Source organism: Zosterops lateralis, assembly GCF_965231275.1.
Source record: "Zosterops lateralis genome assembly, chromosome: 1".
Classification (NCBI taxonomy): domain Eukaryota; kingdom Metazoa; phylum Chordata; class Aves; order Passeriformes; family Zosteropidae; genus Zosterops; species Zosterops lateralis.
The window spans coordinates 126,598,700-126,617,787 of NC_139762.1; the positions used below are offsets into that span (position 1 = coordinate 126,598,700).

Below are 19,088 nucleotides of genomic sequence, written 5' to 3' on the forward strand. Positions count from 1 at the left end.
ACACATGAATTTTGGCATAGAAATTCTTCTGCTCTGATAATTCCTTATACCAATTAAAGCATGAATCAAATAACAGCAGTATTTATCAGTTGATGGCAACTGAAACCAATAGTTACCATGCATTGATTTTAAGGAACATTTTTTGTCGCATAGCATACTATGTTCCCAAACCTTACAGCTGACAGGGACAATTTAAGGGCATCTAATTTAAAGAATTCTGGAAGAAATCCTCTTAGGACAATATATTTGTATGTCAGTGATATGTATATATTTGGCATAAAAGAATTATCTTTTCTTTAAAATCCAATCATTCCTACAAAAAAAGGTTGATCTGCAAAATTATAATTTTACTTGGTGATCATTGGAGAATCTTTAGTAAGTTGATTGCTTTACTTCGGTTTTTAATATTTATGTTAGATCAAGAACAGTTCCCCTGTTTTTTTCTCTATGACCCTACATTTTTTATCAAGTGATGGCAAAACAATAAAAAGGGATGGATAAGTGTAAATTGCATTTTCTCTTTACATTTAGTGCTATTCAGTTTTACTCTGGATATACCCATTTGAGAATGCCAGAGACAAAGCTCATTGGTTTGACTGAACATAGAAATTGTTTCTAAAATTCTGACGCTCTTAAGTATACCTAATAGCTCAACAGTCAAGAAAAAACAATCTTGAAATTAATAATGTTTGTCATCTACTATGAAAATCCACAGTGTATCTCAACGTGTTAGATTTCATGCTTCAGTTTTATGCTTAAATTAGAATTTAACCATTCAAAAGTGCTCAAATTCTTCAACTCTGTGGCCAAGTTCCCAAGCAATTTCAAGGATTATTTAAATAAACTGAGCTCCTGATTTTGACACTTGGCCATAAGAATTTTTTAATTGTTTTTTAAATTTTGAAATTGTTACATGGCATAAATTCCAGTAAAATCTGCCACTACACCATAATTACAGACCTCTGGATAAAGACAAACAAAGAAAAGGATTTAATTTGATTAGCCTCCAACTTTATTCATTTAACTCATCTGGGAACTATCCAGCAATAATTCTTCCAATGAAGGTCATAATTCTTCTTTAATTGTTTCCACCTGGTACAGTACTGTCATCAATCCCCTGTTCGCCACCTTTCTGTGCTTGGCTCTCAGCCCATCACTCATGCCATCCCAGTCTTCCCTTGCACTATCATTAAGGGACAAGGGAAAAGAGGTTTGGATTATTTTTGTTGTGACAGATCACAGAACCTCCAGCTTGGTTTCCTCCTTTGCTGGATGATTTCCCTGTGTGCAGTTCCTATTTCTGTTTACATCTCCTAAGAATTAATTCCTGCCCTTTTTCTGTTACATTCAGATATGCTGAGCTTTTCCTTACAACCTGTCCCACACCGCAGGATTCTTCAAAGTTGATTTTTCTAACTCTTCCCCTTTTGTGCCCCTTTTATAGTCCTCCCTATACATATCACCTCCTGTTCCCCCATCAAAAAATCTCAAAAAGTTAATATAAATCCTTTAGTGGACAAACATCTTTACAAGCAAATTAATGTACAAACAAGAGAGTTAAGCCTCACTAAATCAAGCAAAGACACTCATTCTACAAAGTCTAAATCTCTATACTTAGGCAAATTCCATTGATTGGAACACTAACCCAAAGCACGCCTTGTTATGTTCCCAGGCATCCTGAGGAGAAAAAGGGAAACTGTGGGACTCTAAAGAAATTAACCTCAACAGAGGTGACTTCTTACTTCCCTTCCTGGCACATTGCTTTTATGATTGCAGTGACTTCATTTGGGGAGTCATTTTGGAGACTCCATACATGAAATCCATAAGTGTTCTGCTCACGTATTTCCTCTTTGGAATAATCATGAAATGAATTTTAATTTTGGAACATAAATGCAGTCTGCACACTAGTAAGCATACACACTTTAGAGTAAATATGTGTTGTTAAGGCAGTAAGCAGTAAACATTTTTGAAGAAAACTTAATTTGTTTTCAATCAGACCAGATAAGAGTGATTATTAATGGTGGTGAATATATTTTGCCTAGACAGGAAATTTTGTATTAGTGGAACAGCATTTCTTAGTTTATTGATTTATGTCTAAACTAAATGAGAATATGTTCTATTGCTCTTGAGCTGGATGACATGAGATTGGAGTAGGTATTTTAATATCCTGTTTAACGTCAAGTTAGAAAATAAGGTTCTTCCTCAACCTTTGAGTTTTAGTCATAAAAGACTGATGGTTCAGGACCTCCCAGTGTTTCGCCATATACCATTTCTTCAAATGGAATGGGCTGACAGCTCCAGGCTACAAAAATCCTTAGCTATTTATGGGAAAAATATTTCCTGTCCACTGGATTGTGAAGGTAGCTCAATAATTTTGAATGAATTCATGTAAAGCTATTAGTACATGTTTTTTTAGATATGCTAAAGAAAGTGAAAGCCTGGGTAGCATTGCTAATAAGATTAATCTATTAAAATAGGTTATATAAAAAGAAAACACATAAGGGAGAAATGAGTCCTACCAGAAAGGACAACAAAATTGAACTGGGAGCTTCATGTTTTAGGACAAATACATTGCCTTTCTCTCTAGCACTTACACTATTGCTGAAGAGAAAATGCTTATCTAGTCACATGAAAGGCCTTTCTTCTCTACCGATAATACTGAAGATAAAAAGGATCCTATCACACATTTACAAAACAAAGATCTCACACTTCCCATTGCTTAAGCAAATTTGACATGCAAATTGGTTTAAGAGACTGAACAATATTGATTCTGTAATTTTTCTTCAACATTCAATGCCTTCTGGAAACCATACTGCAGATTATCCTCCTAAAGATATCTTTGAAGTCCATGAGTCTTAGCAAAGTGCATCTATTAAAAGACCGCCTTTCATTTCAGTTTGTTTATTTCAATTTGTTGTATATACACCACATTTTCAGCTCAGAGCAAGAAGATGAATGAAAATGAATAATGACACATTTGCAATAAGAATTTTGTGGCAAAGACCTTTAGTAAGATATTGTGGTTTCTATGCAACCACAACACAATGGCAAACTTCCTTTGTAAATTACAGATCTAACTATAAAGTTAAAATTATAGTTCCATTTAAAAAAACAACAAGGGCTGAAGACACAGTATCTACTGTATGTTGGTATGCGGCTGTATTCCCAACAAAAGCATCCCTATTATTCATGAATTGATTTACACTTTTTATAGTTCCATAACATGCAGCATTTATTTACCCTTACATTTGAGCATTACAGTTTCTGCTGACATGCGTATTTTCTTAAAATAGAACATTACAACAGTCCCCTGCTAGATGTTTAAGCCATGTGTATGTTTATTTTTAAATTTTTTTCTTGAACTTTCTGACTGTGAGCAGGCTGGGAATGTAGAGTCATGATGAATGAGAGTTTGCTTTATAAAAAAAAGAGAAATGTAGACATTTGATGTAACACTGAAAAATTCACAGCCTCCTACCTTAAAAACAAACATTTCCCGGCGAAGAATAGCCAGAGTGTTGAAGTTCCCATCACAGATGTTAGGCTTGGCTCCGGGATAGGAGGGTTTGTCACCAGTGGGTGGCCGGGGGGGTTTAGGTTGCCTGTCATTCTTTCGTGGGTCTGCTGGAGGGACTGAACGATGTGGGGGCACTGTTGGCAGAGGTCTTGTTGGTGGTGGTATCCTGTCAGGTGGACCTTTAAAAATACAGCAGCTGGATGTAATATACAAACCCACTAAAGGAAACATGCACAACAAAAAACAGCTGTAAGCTGTACAAACCCGGCAGTGAAAGGGGAAATAAAAGGTGACCTAACACACCTTTCTGATGTTATTAAATCATTGAATCATAGAATACGCTGAGTTGGAAGGGACCCATTAGAATCACTGAGTCCAGCTCTTGGCCCCACCCAGGACACCCCAAGAGTCATCCCATGTGCCTGAGAGCTTTGTCCAAATGCTTCTTGAACTCTGTCAGGCTGGTGCTGTGACCACTTCCCTGGGGAGCCTGTTCCAGTTACCAACCAGGCACTGGTTATAAATGGTATAAAGAACGACTACCAAAACCACGGAAAATAATCAGTTTTCATTATCCAAAATCTTTCTTTTTGGAAAAACATTCCAATAAAACCTTTGAAGGATGCTTAGGCCACCATCATTTCAGATGAAAACTAGTTCAAAGCAAATCATTTATCAGCTGAGTAAAAGCTCTTATAACAGAATCATTTTCTTTCATACAAATAAATAAAAAAAAATAAACCTTGTTCCTTTTAAGATCAGCATCAATCAATAGATTTTCAACCTAAATTTTTAATCTATAGTCACCAATTCACACAGGCATTTATGCAGCATACCTGCTACTTCCTACTGACCAAATTTTTAGATCAAGTAATGTCATATTCATTAGAGACAAGGCATTCCCAGATTTTTCCAATGTCCCTTGGTATGTACAGGAGCTCCTAAAACTGGACCTCAAATCCTAGGCATGTATATAACATACATACCCCATCACCCCCTGCCATGATTCATATATTTTCTTCAAGTGTAAAGCACTCTTAAAACATTTTTCTTCTTTCAGATATATTATTTGTCAAAATAGACAGAGTTTCATGAAATTACTATCCCATTCATGATTTCTCTACCTTCAAGTCCTCAGGTAGACAGATACTGATCAAAACCCTAATGGCATACTGAATGACTTGAAATGAGAGCACTGAAAATGCCTTCCCCTCTCTACACATATCAGCAACATTTATTTTTCATGAACAAAAAGATAAGATGATCATTTGGACCAGTAAGATGTCTGGAAACAAGATAAATTATTTAATTTTTCTTATTCTATTTAGTCCTCTCTCCAAATCATTTAAATAGATAATACACTTTGACCTTAAAAAATAAATACTGTTTACATGACCACCTTCAGAAACACTTTTGAATAGTAAGACAACTCTAAAACTGGACAAATGACATTTGAATTTTTGAGAATTTTACAAAAAGCCACATAATTTATAAAGAAAAAGATGGATTATGTAAGGAAATCTTAAACTCGCCAAATGGTTGTCATGCAATTTAATAGGGCATTTATTTCATTCACAATTTTAAGACTTGTGACATTTATAATTTACAGTTAATAACAGTATTTCAAGGAATACTGCAGACCAAAGTAATTATTTTAATAGGTGTGACATTTTTATTGAGGCATATGATTCCAAATCACATCTTGATTTTAAAGGTAGCAAAGGAATCAGTTTGCAGTAGCTCGTGTTGGAAAGTTTCTAACCCCAAATCAAAGATTTTTTTATGCCATTTTGTGGTGATGTCAGATATTATTTCCCAGGGGTAACACATTTCTCTTAATGTATAGCCCACAGCTGTTTGAGCTTAGCAGCTAGTTTTCAGCAAAATTTCCTTGTCTAGCCCTTAAGTCTAGACTACCAACTTATGAGGTCATGAGAAACAACCTTCCTTACAGCTAATCACACAGGAAAAAAACCCAACCAAACAAAACTTGATCAGCCAATCATTCAGAAATTGCTATTTATGCTGTATGAAAATACATATCTGCGCTTGTGAATATTATATTTTTAAATTCTTCTTACTATTACACCATGGAGTCTGCAGATTTCTAGTTAGCAGTACAGTAATTCTACATTATCATAGTTGTCCTTTCTGGTAGGAAAGATAAAGAAGGAATGGCCCTCACAATATTCAAAACAAACATGACAAACTTTAAACAGAAAAAACTGAGTACAGAATTTAATCCAATGCAGATTTAATTAAGAAATATTAAGCAAGGCAACATCAAATTATATGCACTGGATACAGAGCATTAACAGAGATATGACAGAATTTTCAACTCTAAAAATAAAATATATCTTCAAAGAAAAAAAAAAAGGCTAACATATACCAACAGAATCAAACTCATTAAAACCAGAACTAAAACTATGCCCTTGGAAATTTAAGGCATAGTGTTATGGAAATTAGTGTTACATTCAACCAATAATCATAATTATGTTATTGTTTTCACTTTTTTTAAAAAAAATAATTCAATTGCCTTGTTAAATGCAGAATTTATTTGCATCATGGGTATTTTATATTGGACCATAAAAACCCTAAATTAATATATTTTAAAGTAGTAGTTTGTTCTTTACACTCTCTAGGGACTGGTGATTACATTATTTTGAGATCAATTTGTTATATTTATCATAAGAGAGGGTGCTTTCTGGACCTCAGATTTTGAGGGAATTTTTCTGTATTATAATTGATAAACTGAGAAGCAATCAATTCATCCAGTTACATGAGCTTGGACACCTGCGTAAATAATCTCATTATAGTTAAAGGCCAGCATTTCTTAATATTTTCATAGTCTGGAAAAATTTTGCACAAATTTTCTTTATGGATTTTTAAAACATTTAATATGACTATTCCAGACGCGCGCAAATTCGAATATAAGTTGTGAACAGTGAGAAAAAAAGTAATAGTGTCCTCAAAATCTTTGGATGTTTTACTCACATAGAGACTCTGGCATAACACCTGGTGATGTCCACACTAATGAACTCTTTGGAGTGGTGATACGGACAGGGAGACCTCAAAGCTATTCTAAACCAAAAAGCTCATGTTGTGTGACGAGAACACGACATACCGTAAATCTTCTGGATGCCCTGTAAATCATCGTTAGGTAGTTTGAAGTTGTCAGTTTCCATATATTGGTAAAATGGAGCCATGATTGCAGTGGGATCATTTGAGTGCTCCAAGCCCAGAGCATGTCCAAGTTCATGCACTGCAACTAGGAAGAGATCATTTCCTGTGAAGAGAAGGAAAGGAAAAACACCTTTGAATCCACAAAGCTAGTAAAAAAATAACACACATGGAGGACTCTGGACTTGTAAGATGTTTTCACTGCATTTGAGTTTCACAAAGTAATGAGTAGCAATTAATGGGTTATCAAGTATATCCAGGATGACATGGCAGAAAAGGCAGCTTTCTCTTTTCGTTCCTAACAAGGAAACCATTATGCTACTCTTACAGTCATCATAAACCTTTTTAATTGATACACGTGGTAAGTGTAGGGTTCAAGTGTCATAGCTCATGTCTAGGCTTTTGCGCAATTTATGACATGAAGTTGATGTTGCCATGAACCCAACTAAAAATACTTTCATCAAGATATAATTCCAATAGGAAGATATCTTGGCGTTGTTTGGTAAACTTCACAAACTGAAGACTACCTATTTAGGACAAACCCCACAGAGCACTTAGTCATCCAAACACTTGTAATCAGACCCCTGCTGTTTATATGTAGACATTGTCCATTTCTGAATCACAGTAAATGAAATCCTAATGAGGAAAATAGATGTCCTAATATATTCCACTGTGCAATTCCTTGTAATAACTGTAATTTTTTATTTAAGTATTAGAGCTTTTTTAATTTTTTGTAGGACTAAAGAAATACACCAAAACCATGCACTCATGCTATAGACCAGTTTAATGTTTTTGTTATTCTCTTCTCAAAAGTATCTTTAATTTTTTTATTACAGAGTATTGTATACAACTGGAAGATCTGGCAGTAGCATTATGGCACTCTTCTGAAGCAGACACAAGTTGAAGCCAATGGGAACTTTTCTAAATAAAAGTTTCAGAACTGGATCCCTATGGTATTAATTCTGTCTATTTTTGCTCATCTAAGATTTTGTTCTGCATATCTTTCTATGAGTCTTTCATATAAATTTTGTCACACTTAATTTGTCACAACATGAGACTTTGGAAAAAGTTTTAGATCAGAAAAAAGATTCCAGTTGTCTGAAAAAAGGTCACATCCAGCTCATTTCACCAACTAGGGATGGGCAGAACCATCCTCCAGAAGTGTGATACTGTCCCACTGACAAGAGAAGTACTCTAGATCAGGAGTTTATGCTGACCATCTAATTTATAAACGCTGAACTCATGTGAAACTGGTGTCACCTATAGTAAGTAGTTAATTGTTAAAAGAGAAGTATAAATAATGAAAGGTCTGTGGTGTGGCCTAATAGTCATTTATTGGTTGTGAATATGAAAAAAATGCTCAACCTTAACTCTTATCTGTAGATTCCTTGGGGATAGACAGTTATTTTCCACTGCTGGAACTTGATCTGGAAGTACTTTTAAAATGTCAGTAGTAATAATATTAAGTTGCATCAGCAACAAAATTACACATATATACATTACAGAATTTGAGGACATAGTTGACAGTATTTCAATTTCTCAAACATTTCCTCTTGTTGATACAATAAAACAAACTTTACTCAAAGTACATATGAAAGATGTACTAGATGCCTTCATGATGTATGAAGCCATGCTGATGTTTCTAAAATAAATGTTTGAATGAAAACATGAAAACAGACACAAGTAAAACTATATGCTTTGTTCACAGAGCCTTCTCATAACTTCTGATTCTTAATTTGAAAATATGACAACTAAATGTCCTTGAGCTTCTATTCACTATAACTGTGCAAAAAATCACCTTTCAAAAATTAATGTGACATAATGTGCTTTTAAAAATGAGAAGTTTGTCCTACCATTTATAGTTGCATGGTTTTCAGATGAAATGTTTTATGACAATATTTTTCTTAGATGCAGCTTTTTATAGTAAAGCAGAATCTCAATGTCCTGTTTCAATAGGTTTGATAAGCCTAACTGTCCTGGTGACAAATGCTCTTGATATCCGAATCTGGCCTTCTATATGCAGACAAAGCTGAACTTGACATCATCTCATATGAATAATCTACAGCTCCTGTAGCTGACATCAGCATAGGAAGTGATGCACAGAAGGAACTTTGTAAAGATTTTCATTTTGCACTTATAATTGAATAATTAATGTAATTTTAAATGATCATAGATTTAAGATGGAAAGACAGAAAAGAAGAGCATGTTACTGTACTACAGCTTTCATACTATGATAAAAAGTGTCACATTATTTTTCAATTCTTTTCTGAGTTTTGTGAAAGTACTAAACTAGGTTTATTAGAATGCAAAATTTCTTTCTCTGGTAACAACTTGAATATTTAAGAAGCAACTTTCTTTTGCTTTTCAGACCTTCTGAAAGCAAATTTCCCTCCTATACCCATGCTTTCTACATCATAATTAAGAATATTAACTAAGTTTTATATTAAAAAATTCACTAACTAAATTAACTAACTAATTTTTAATACTAAAAAATTCACTAATTTTTTAATTAAAAAATTAACTAACTAAAATTCACTTGGCCTTATTATTTACTGAATTATTTTCAAATAGTTTTGAATTAAGAGTATTTATTCTACCACTATCATCAGGCTCAGTAGTTACTGTCAGTAGATGAAACAGTTTTCTACATGTTTTACCTTTACTGTTTGAGACAGGAAGTCTGGGAAGTTAACTAGTTTTAATTTCCAAAATTTCAAGAAACCACAGCTAATCAACAGTCTTGGAAGACTGTACTACTTCTATTTGTGCCAGTTATACAATACATGAAGAATCAATACATCCTTTCGTTCTCAGTCCTTATTGAGTCCCCTCACAGATTTTTAGCAATTTCTACATTTTGTTCCATGTTGATGTGAAAGATGTGAAATACATACTAGCAGGGAAATAAATAAAATCCACTTTAGCTACTGGCATATCTTCTTTCCAGAATCAAAAATAATGAGTATATGGTAAAGCACTTCTAAAGCCATACTAAACAACAGTGGGACCATGCCAGACAAAAGATATTAGGCAGAGGCTGGCTGTTCCTCCTTTCTTCTTTTGGACAAGGGGAGATTATGTGAGGAGAAAAAACAAAAAAACCCAAAACAACCAACCAACCAAAAACCCCCAAACATTACGTTCAGTGTCTGACTGCCCCTCTGGATTTTAGTCTTTATTTCCACCTCATGCAATGCAACTTGTAGCCATCAGGGGACCCATTAAGTGTGGCAAAGGCAGAGCAGCCCTTCAGCAAAGGAATAAGGGAGAAGGGAGAAGGTCACAGGAAAGAGCTGAGAGAATAATATTCTTGCCTGGGGTGACAATGATTTAACAGGGAACATATTTTCTACTTGTAGCCAAATAGCCCCATTATTCATAACAATTTCCATCAAGAGTCATGATTGTCTCCAGGGCATCCTGAATTTAAACTGACCCAAATAACTTAGTGCAACTGAAACTCAGGTTAAACCAGCCCAAGATGAGCTGTCTGAGTCCAGTACAGGTAGGGCCCTATTATTATCTTAGTTTCCATCCTTTTTTCTTTGCATACAATTAGGTTTCTCTAATTAGGCAACAATTACGCAATGCCTCTGCTTTAGGGAGCAGACTTGCCCTGAGTACCTCAATGTTAATGAAAAAACCTCCTGAGAGTCCTCCTTACAGTCCTGCTCTTTTTCTCAAGGCTGCACAGAAGTGTATTCGTGACTGCAAGGTTAATGGCAGCCCACCTTCAATTCCTTGGTCAGTGCTCAGAATAAGTTCAAGAAGTGTAAAAACAAGTGAACATTCATATTTGCTCAGGCTAGCTTTTTTGGTGATATTGGGGAGTTTTTACATTTTCAGTTGCCACCATTGAAGGAGAGTCCCAAATCATTCTATATTTCAATATATATTATCCAAGTAGGACATATTTCCGTCTACATGGCAAAATGAACACCATCACAAACTTTAAAAAGTCATAATAGAGTTAAAATGCGTGATTATGGTGATTTTTAAAGCAAAAGATGCCATTGAAGGATATACAATGGTGAATACACATTGTCATAGTCTCAGTTACATCTTGTTGTATATCCACTGAGTAGATGAAAAATATTGGAAAATAAATTTCACAAGTGAAATTTATTGTGTGTCTCTATTCTTGTGTTCCCTATTAGCATGGAGATTTGGAATAGAATGGCTGTAAGGTCAAAAAGTTTGTTATTGTTTTTCTTATTTTATCTCAAGTTTGATTTCACAAGGGAAGAAAAAAAAGATACTGTGTGTAAAGAACTAAGGTAAAATTATTATTTTTATACTGACACTTTTCTCTAAGGCTATAAACTATTTTAGGCACTAAATCTGCCTGACTTTACAAAGACTGCCTAAACTCCAGAATATAAATATGTATTAATATATCAAATATTCAACAGCCTGCAGTGTGGACCATGTTGTATGGGGAAGTCTTTCCCTGTAGCTAATATATACACTATTTTTCACATGTACAGATAAACAAAGCTAAAATGTTTGTCCACAGTAAGACATTAAGAAAACCTAGTTCTAAAGATAACAATTTCCATTTTAAATGGTATGTGAGTTCAATTTATAAAAGCAATAACTTAATAACTTAATATGTGACCTCAATTTTGAAGACTTTTCCATCCCAAGAAAAAAAAAAAAACTCTAGAAACTGAATTTCAAATTACAAACTGTAAAAATACGAAGGTGTTTTATACATCGATATACACTCTTTCTTCCACAGACTATTTTATTTAATTTTCATGATGTATTTTCTAATTAAATTCATATCAAACTGAAATTTAAGTCTGCACAAGATTTCTATTATAGTCCTATTACCAACAAGATAGTATCTCAAAGGCACACTTACAATTAATCAGAAATATTACACATACACAAAATACCCATCGCTTTCTTTTCGATGTATGCAGAATTTGCATTTTAATTATTCTGTTTATTTGTACCACCTGATGCAACCAATCAGCTGAAATGCTACAAATTGTAGAGTAAGAGTCTTACTCTATAGAGCACAGAAAAAGGAAAAAAAAAAAAAGGTAAAAAAAAAAGGTTAAAAAAAAAAAAGAAAAAAATTATCTTTTTTATTATTATCCTTTCCAAACAGGACAGAATTTTGTAGATGCTATTTCAACAGTCAGTCATAAAAGAAGATTTCTTTCTCTCTGACCTTATTACAATACAGCAGAACTGAGAACATACATAATGTATGCACTTACGTAAGCACCATATATGTGTATATATGCTATAGTAAGAGTACACATGGACCTAAATATAAATCATAAGAATACTCTTACCCAAATAAAGGTGCTACATTTTCCAGTCTAAGAAATCATATATAGTTCCTTGACATTATCTCAGGCTTCTGCCATTGGCACTAAAATTTGGTAGCCTGGTGTTTATTTTGGAAGGAGAGTTTTGCTAAAAGATGGATGGAGCACCTTTGAAAAATGAAGAACAAAACTAATGTTCTGTCATTTTAAATAAAAATTTATCATATACATCATATCCACTTTCTGTATGAAGATAGCGTATCTATTTCCTACACACTGTATTTTAAACAATCATTTTTCAATAATATATCTATGTATTTAGGCTTTTTCATTGTGGCAAATTACAGTGACAATAAAATATCTTCTTTCACTGTATTAATAAATAAAATTCATAATAAATGCCTTTCCAGTAGTCTTAGTGAGATATATATGTGTACATATATATATATGCAGCCAGAATGGGAGGTACAGACAGTTTGTTATATACAAAGTCTGTACTAATTACACTGTCTATAATTTAGAATACCTACACCTATATGTGTATATTTTTGATAAGCTATTCTATTTTAAAAAGATTAACGGATTAGTGTGAAATTTAAAATTGCTCAATTGAAATTTGACAAGGGCACATTACCACAGAGGAAGGCTGTCTTCAAGGGACTCAGGTCATTGATGAGACATGATGAGAATATTTGAGTTTAGTGGCCCATGAGTCCATCCTGGCAGTGCTTTACTGTTTCTGCATATTTTGGGCATAGTTTAGAAGAAGAGGGGAGCCCACTTGCTTTTATAACACATATCAGCCTGTACTTTAGAAGGCAAAGACATGCAAAAGACAAGAATTTCTGACTTACTATTTAGATTTGTTACTAACCACATTCTACAACTTTTAGTAAATTGCTTGAAATGGGTGGAATTAATTACTTCATGTACTCTTAAATTTCTTTCTATAAAAAGCACAGATATAAGAATATTTCCACTTTTTCTCACAGTTTCAATCCCTAGTACTGAAAAATTTTGTAAACCATTCTGACTAGTGAATCAACACCAACTTCCCCAAAGAGAGACAAGTGAAGAGGCTAGAGATGATCCTAGGAGAGGTAGAGAAGATATGAGAGCTTTCTTCAATGTGATGCTATGTGTTCCTTCTGAAAATATAATGCTCATGGCTTTATTTCATGCTTTGAGAAAACCCTGCTGTGACAGAAAACCTAGCAAACTAAACAAACTCCTACATTTATGTTGAATCTCTAGCTCCTGGGGTCAACTTCTTAATCACTCAGGTCCACTACTGAATTTGTGTATGATTCTCAAATGGCATTTTAATTCCACTATTAATAAAGCCATATTTATTAACAGAACGAAAAAATATTTTGGTTGTTTTCATGGTTGTCTTTAGACAATAACTACCTTAAATAAATTTGAATTTTTATGGAATTTTGCATTTTGCAAGAAAAGGTCTTCATATTACAAATGCTGCAAATATTGTAGCAGCCTTGTCTATTTATACTCTTTCCTGTCTTTTCTTTGTTTCTGTTCTTATTTTTTAAGTAATAATAATAATAATAATAATAGTAATAAAAATAAAGCTAGAGAAGGACTTCCAGGAATGAGACATCCACAGTTCCTCTGGGCAACCTGTTCTAGCATCTTGCCACCTCTTAGAAATCTGAAAGAGTCCTAGAGATCACTGAAATCCCCAAACAGAATGCACACAGAATTTAATCTATGTGTAAATCTTGTGTTGGCTAAATTTTTGTTTGATAATTATTTTTTTTTTACCCTGTACCAGTAAACTAATGAGAGTAATTAAAATATCCTCTTAATTAGCTCACATTAAACCCACCAAAACCATGTTGTTACTATTATTAGTAGCGTACCATTGTATCTTAACACAGACACAGGACTTTGAGCATTTTTAAACAATGACATAATGGTGTTTATATATACATAAAGCTTTTATATGAACAATTCACTGCTCAATTCACTGTTACTTTGTTCTTTTTTAGTTCACATTAAGGAAAAAAAAAAAAAAGTCAAGATGGATTTGTCCATGGTTTGGGTCTTTTTCATTAAACTGGTGATAAAAAGAAGTGGGAATTTTGAATCCTAATTGGCAAAGTGATTAGAAGAAAAAATCATTAAAAGTTCTCTGATCTGAAAAGAAGACAAGTTTTCTAAGAAGTCTGCAGACTTCAAAGGGAAACCTGATCCAAGTGTGCACCATATTTTAAATTGAGACAACTTCAAACTGGGGATCGTGTATACAGAGAAAGTGACAGAAAGACAAATCTGCTACTTAGGTCTTAGTTTGTTAAAATTTACTCACACAAAATGCTCTGATCTATAGAACAATCAGCTGCTAAGGTCCTAGGATTCTATATTCATACAGCTGTATGCTCCTCTAGCTAGAGGGATCACTGTAAGCCTCTCTAGAACTCGGGGAATACGGTCAGTTTGCACTGGTGACTCTCAGCACTTGGCATGGAGATGAATGAGGCTCTGCCATGAAGGGGCAGCCCCCAGGATGAGAGATTGCAGAGGGCAGAGCAAAGGGTGCTGGAGAGGACAAGATGGACAGGCAGCCAAGCCATACTCCTGGGCCTCCTAGAAGAAGGAAGACTATACAAGAATTTGCTTAAAAAGGAAGATGAAGGCAGCAGTTCATTGTCCCTGGCAAAGTTCAGGAGAGCTTGGACATGAGAATATAGGCCAGGACAGAAGTCAATCCTAGCACTTCCCCTTCTTTGAATTAGGAGCTCAGCAGGACCCCAGCCTGGGGCAACAGTAGTTGGCTCCAGCGGGAAGGGACAATGCCAGAGGTTCTATGTTTGATGGCTCTCAGACCAGAGCTTCCCACTGGGAAAGCAGAGATCTGAACACAGAGTCATTGGGGCCACAATTTTCCACAGTTTCTGTGCTGCATCCCACACTCAGGAAGGTTGGGACCACATCTCTGCACCTCTGCAAGCCACTATGGCTGGCCCTGCCAACTTCAAAAGTGATCATTAAATGCAAAAAACAGCTAAGGAATGACTGTTGATCATAGATGTATTTTAGTTGCTAACTCTTCCTGAAGCTCAGGCCCTACTACTTTTGCTGCTTCTGCTAGCACTGCTAGCTGGGGAACAGCTAACAACATTTATTCCACGTCACTACTGGATCTTCAGCATCGTGACTACTCAGTGGTAATCCCATTTCCTCATACTAACATAGTATCAATTTCCAAACTGCATCACAAGAAAGGTGCTCTGTGTGATTCTTAGAAATGGGAAACTAAAAGTATTTTTTACACATTACTACACTACCAACTATGTATTCAAAACTTCAGAGGTGCAACCCACTTGTGAATTATGATATTCAGACCAATACGAGTGAGTGTTTGTCTTGCCAGACTGAGGGGCAGGGAGCAGCCTATGTCTGCAGCTGCTCTTTCTGACTGCTATACTGAACTGCTCCCAAAACACCCATCTCTGGGGCTGAGACAGATTCCTTTTGACCTCAGTTGCTTCTGCTGTTTTGAAGTTCTTACCACTACAGTTCTCCTCTAATCTGAAACTGCATAATTCAACATCACTAGTGGAAGTTTTCTAGCTACTCAACACTGTAACACAAATGTCTCTACCTGCACCTCTCACAGCAAGAGATGAGAAACAGGTATTTCAGAACATGATTCATCTTGTTTGTTTTAGACACCTACTTCAGGATGCAACAAACCTTACCCAGGAAGGCAATATATCTTTCCTATAACTCTAAAGGGACTACATGAGATTAACTCAGATATAAACATCAACATATGGTCAGATTAATTCCACCCCCTCAAGTCTTCTGGCTTTTGACTTAGGTCCTTTCTTTTAAGTCACTGGCAAAACACTAATTATAGAAGAACAGGATATGGACTGAAGTGATATATGTACAAACCCAGGAAGTACTTATCATAGGCTTACTTGAAGGAGAGACTTAAACCTTAAAAAACGAAAAAACAACAACCAAACAAAAAATATTTTGCCAAGAAATGTTATTCTTTAACTCATCTGGGGTTTTCTGGTTGGTTTTTTTTTCTTCTTTTCTTTCATCTTTTTTCACAACGTAAAGTTTTAGCTGTATATGTTTCCAGCTAATGGTGTTACCTGTTTAGCACTTTTTGGAAACCAAACAGTGAGGAAGAAGTCCAAATATAGATTAAAACCATTTTGGCCTCAAGAATATACAGTTTAGGCATTTTTAAGTGAAGAATTGTCAGGAAAAACACAAATTATATACTTGAGAATGCTAATTTTACAGAAAATCTTCCATTAGGTAATTATATACTATTCCTAAAATTCAGATATAGTATTATCTAATATTTAAGGTTATCTACATTTTTCTATTTTTTCAATGTCCATTATATTTCTGCTTAATAAATAAATATGCAATTAAATATATAATTACTGTAAAATTCTTGTCTTGTTCTCTCAGGAAACCATGACAACATCCATATTAATTGGCAACATGATTTTTCAGATTCTGTTTGCCCCTAAAAAGGCTGGGGAGATGAGATTGCAATGCAGTAATAATATTCTACAGAGCATCTTTGGTGCTTCCTAAATCAGCTATCTCAAAGAAAAAGTCTCCATTAACTGGCCTTAGCAACAGATAGAGACTTGAGGAAACCCGATTCACATGGGAGTTGGAATGCTAGGTCTGATGCCTGCTTTAAATGACTGAAATGTCACTTTCTGTCTAAAGGGAGAATTTTCAGTTCAAGGCTAATGCCTCTTTCCTAAATTAGCGCTACTAAGAGACCAGACTGAAAAGAAAAATAAATAATTTCAAGCCATTCATTCATTAATGATTTTTTTAAACTTTGAAAAAAGTTTTAAACAGTTTTTGACTAATTTAATAAGTCAAAATTTTATTATTGCTTATTTAATAAGCAATAATTTATTTTTTTGTAACTCAACATGTTTGAGATATGGCTTTTCACAAGCTCTCCATAACAAATAATCTCCATAGCAGATAGCCAATAATCTGTGAAATCTCATAGTTCATATGGCAGTTCCTCTATTATTAGCACTACTACTAGTTTGTATCACATATTTTAAAGAAATATTGCCTTTTGGTAAGCTGATGGTAAACACTTATAAAATGCATAGAGGATAAGAATTAAAAGCACTGGAATATGTAATTTTTTTACTTTTCTCCCATTCTCTAAAATTTTTTGAACATGTAAGAATTATATGAAGCTCTCTCAGATTCAGTACTCAAAATCTGCTAAGCTTCTTCCTAAAACAAGGAAAGATAAAGGTAGGGGTATTTGTTTGTTTGTTGCATATGTAGTGTTAGAGGGTTTTTCATGTGTGAGATGCTGTGAGGTCATGAAAATAATCATGAAGAGGCTGGCCCACATTTTACGTTTGGACATATTTAAAATAAGTCTATTTGTCTGAACAAAAATGGCTTCCCAATGCTCTTTTCTCATATACTGCAGGGGAAAAATGAGAAAGACAATAAGAGAAAACAAAGCCAAAAACTCCAACACTGTTAGTTTCAACTTATTAATCAATTCAACAAACATTTTTCAAGTAAATTTCATATTTTTCAACTAAATTTCCCCATGTAAACTCCATTCTCCCAGTATACTAATATGAGGGTGTGATTAAATGAATCCATTTTGGTAGATAAACTGGACTTCATTGTTGCATAAATGGTTGTTTGAGACAACGACATCTTTAAAATTGAAAAAACAAAAGAAGGCAGAGTTTTTTTTCAGTGACTGTAGGTGCAAATGCTGCCAAAATTGTCTGCAAGGACCCATGCTGCCTTTCAGCTAGATGTTTCCTTGGCAGCAAAGTCAATGTAACAGACAATGTGAACTTTCCTCATTTATTTCCATGCGAAGTCAGCCAGATCGGCTTTAACACTTTTCATTAGCAGTTTAAGATAGGCTGGCTGATCGCAGACTGAGGCAGATGGCAAACACAAGCAAGCAAGTTCTGCTGGCCCTAGTGTGTGGGAAATAACCTCCAATTGCAGTTTGAATGAATAGCTGAGTTTGCAACTTCCCTAACTATTTCACAAAGGATTGCAGTGATCTGTGTTTATCTACGCCACGATGGAGGCAATATGCAATTTGGTGGCTCAAGCTGCCTTTTTGGTTTGCAACCTGCTTCAGGACATAAGTTACACTTTAAATATCACCTTGCTTCTATAGACATGAAAAGCGTGAAGTAAGCTGTGCATCTTTGTCTTCAATCCCTTATCTGCTTTAATTAAGAATATCACAAAGTCAATTCTCTTAACATATTCCTCAGCCTCTCTTTCACTTAGCATAATAGGGCAAATAGAAATGCTGGGCCAAGAAGGAAGCTGGGAGTAAGATATTACATGCTGAGAGCCCCTGGGATGTATTAAAAGCATCTAGTCAAACACACTTCCAGAACATGGGGCTGGATTCATCCACAGGACTGCTTTCACTGACTGCCAGTTTTAAACAGATTTCCCTTTTAACAATATGCAAATGAAGTGCTTTCCTCAAAGCTAAAAGGGTATTCCATGAAAGCAAAATCGTCCCCAAAAATTATAAAACTAAGGCCAGTACTTTGCCAACAGTTAACATTTTCCATCATCTGGCTTCCAGCCAGTAGATGGGGTCCAGCAGACAGATCCTCTTCTATCGGCATAGTCCCACGTCCAGTGACTGAGTCCTTACAAGCAGCCAGGGCCATTTATGATTTTTTTAATCATTTCCCATCTCTTAATAGCTGAAAGGGATCTTTCTGTTCTCCAGTGCAGCTTTGCATACCATGACGATATTTTCAAGGACACAATTTATGCACCAGACACTGGATATCTGAGAGCTAAGATTTTAGGTACGATCTTGGAGTGACTGGGTATGGGACAGGTACACATCAGCAAGTATAATCCAGGAAGGCTTGGAAAGTTTGAGGACAGAGGATGTTCTACCAGCACAAAATACTGAAAAGGGAATGACTGGTTTCTTTTTAAATACTGAAAATGCTGTGGTTTAGTGACAGAAAGCATTATTTACGTTAATTGATCCCTGAATTAAATTGGATTTCAGGGAAAAGGATGAAATTGAAAGAATCAATCGTTATTCAATATGC

General features: G+C 34.9%; 1 protein-coding gene across 2 annotated transcripts in view; it reads right to left on the reverse strand.

Annotated features, from left to right (window-relative positions):
• The window catches only part of MMP16 (matrix metallopeptidase 16), a 162,302-nt gene that overhangs the window by 36,292 nt on the left and 106,922 nt on the right, over nucleotides 1-19,088 (reverse strand). The window contains exons 5-6 of one of the 2 annotated variants that reach the window (XM_083872041.1): nucleotides 6,642-6,803; nucleotides 3,479-3,696 (exon numbers count right to left, since the gene is read on the reverse strand). In XM_083872041.1, coding sequence (XP_083728167.1) covers nucleotides 3,479-3,696; nucleotides 6,642-6,803 — 380 coding nt within the window. The remainder of the gene's footprint in view (nucleotides 1-3,478; nucleotides 3,697-6,641; nucleotides 6,804-19,088) is intronic. The other variant, XM_083872042.1, reaches the window with a different exon arrangement.